This window comes from Charadrius vociferus, unplaced genomic scaffold, assembly GCF_000708025.1.
Source record: "Charadrius vociferus isolate BGI_N301 unplaced genomic scaffold, ASM70802v2 scaffold4046, whole genome shotgun sequence".
NCBI classification, from domain to species: Eukaryota; Metazoa; Chordata; class Aves; order Charadriiformes; family Charadriidae; genus Charadrius; species Charadrius vociferus.
In genome coordinates, this window is record NW_009648758.1 from 2,009 (window position 1) to 2,958 (window position 950).

At 62.5% G+C, this 950-nt stretch overlaps 1 protein-coding gene across 1 annotated transcript in view; it reads right to left on the minus strand.

The window, feature by feature from the left end:
- Positions 1 to 891, minus strand: part of LOC104287994 (STIP1 homology and U box-containing protein 1-like) — a 2,770-nt gene extending 1,879 nt beyond the window's left edge. Inside the window, 3 exon segments of the mRNA XM_009886730.1 lie at positions 176 to 263; positions 414 to 579; positions 693 to 891. Of these exon segments, the coding sequence (XP_009885032.1) occupies positions 176 to 263; positions 414 to 579; positions 693 to 834 (396 nt within the window). The 5' untranslated portion in view covers positions 835 to 891.
- Positions 892 to 950: the final 59 nt, after the last annotated feature.

Genomic DNA, 950 nt, shown 5'->3' on the forward strand with positions numbered 1-950 from the left:
AGGCTGAGAAGCCGTGCTCTGCCCTGAGGGTCTCCTGCCTTTCACCTGCACAGCCGCAGCCCCACGGCCTCCTCGGCCACAGCAAAGCGTGGGGGTGAGGATGGGACAAGGAAGCCCCGGCTCGTCTCCCAGCCTCTGTGAGCAACCCTGGTGTCACCTCCCGCCCCGAGCTCACGTGTTTGGCCTCGATGCTGGCCAGCCGAACTCGGCTCCGGCTCTCGTCCGCGTTTTCTTACTGCTGATTTCGGCACTCAGCCAGCTCCCTAGGACAGAGTGGGAAGATCAGAAGCGATGGAGGAACGCATCCCTGCTGCCCTAGCTGCTCCGAGAAGGCAGAGGCACCGTGCGGAGCGGCGATAGCCTCGTGGCACTAAAAAAAAGTCTTTATGGGCGCTGCCACCACCCCGCGTTACCTCTCCTTCTCTGCCACGATCAGCTTGGTCAGGTAGGAGTGCAGCTCGTTCTCCTGGTTGATCCTCTTCTCCTCGATGCTGTTCCAGCGTTTCTTCTTGGCGATGCGCAGTGCGCTGGGGATGTCGTCCCCGAAATTCAGCCGCTGCTCCTTGGCGAGGTTGTAGGCTGGGGAGAAAAAGGGGCAGCTCAGAGCCAGCACTGGCTCCCTTCTCCTTACCGCTGGTGGATGGGCAGCGGGAAAGGGGGGTGTGTGTGTGGGGAGAAAGGTGCCCACTCACCTCTCTGCAGGTTGGCGATGGCCTCGTCGTAATTCTCCATCTCCATCTGGCACTGGCCCAGGAAGAAGTGAGCCTTCACCGACTGGCCGTCCAGCTCCAGGGCGCGCTTGCAGTCCGCCAGCGCCTTGTCGTGCTGCTGCATCTTCAGGTAGCAGAGGGCTCGGTTGGTGTAGTAGACGGCCACCAAGGGGTTGCGGTTCTGCAGGGCCAGACCCACGTTGTGGTTGGTGACGGCAACCGCCCGCTCCCCGCCACCGG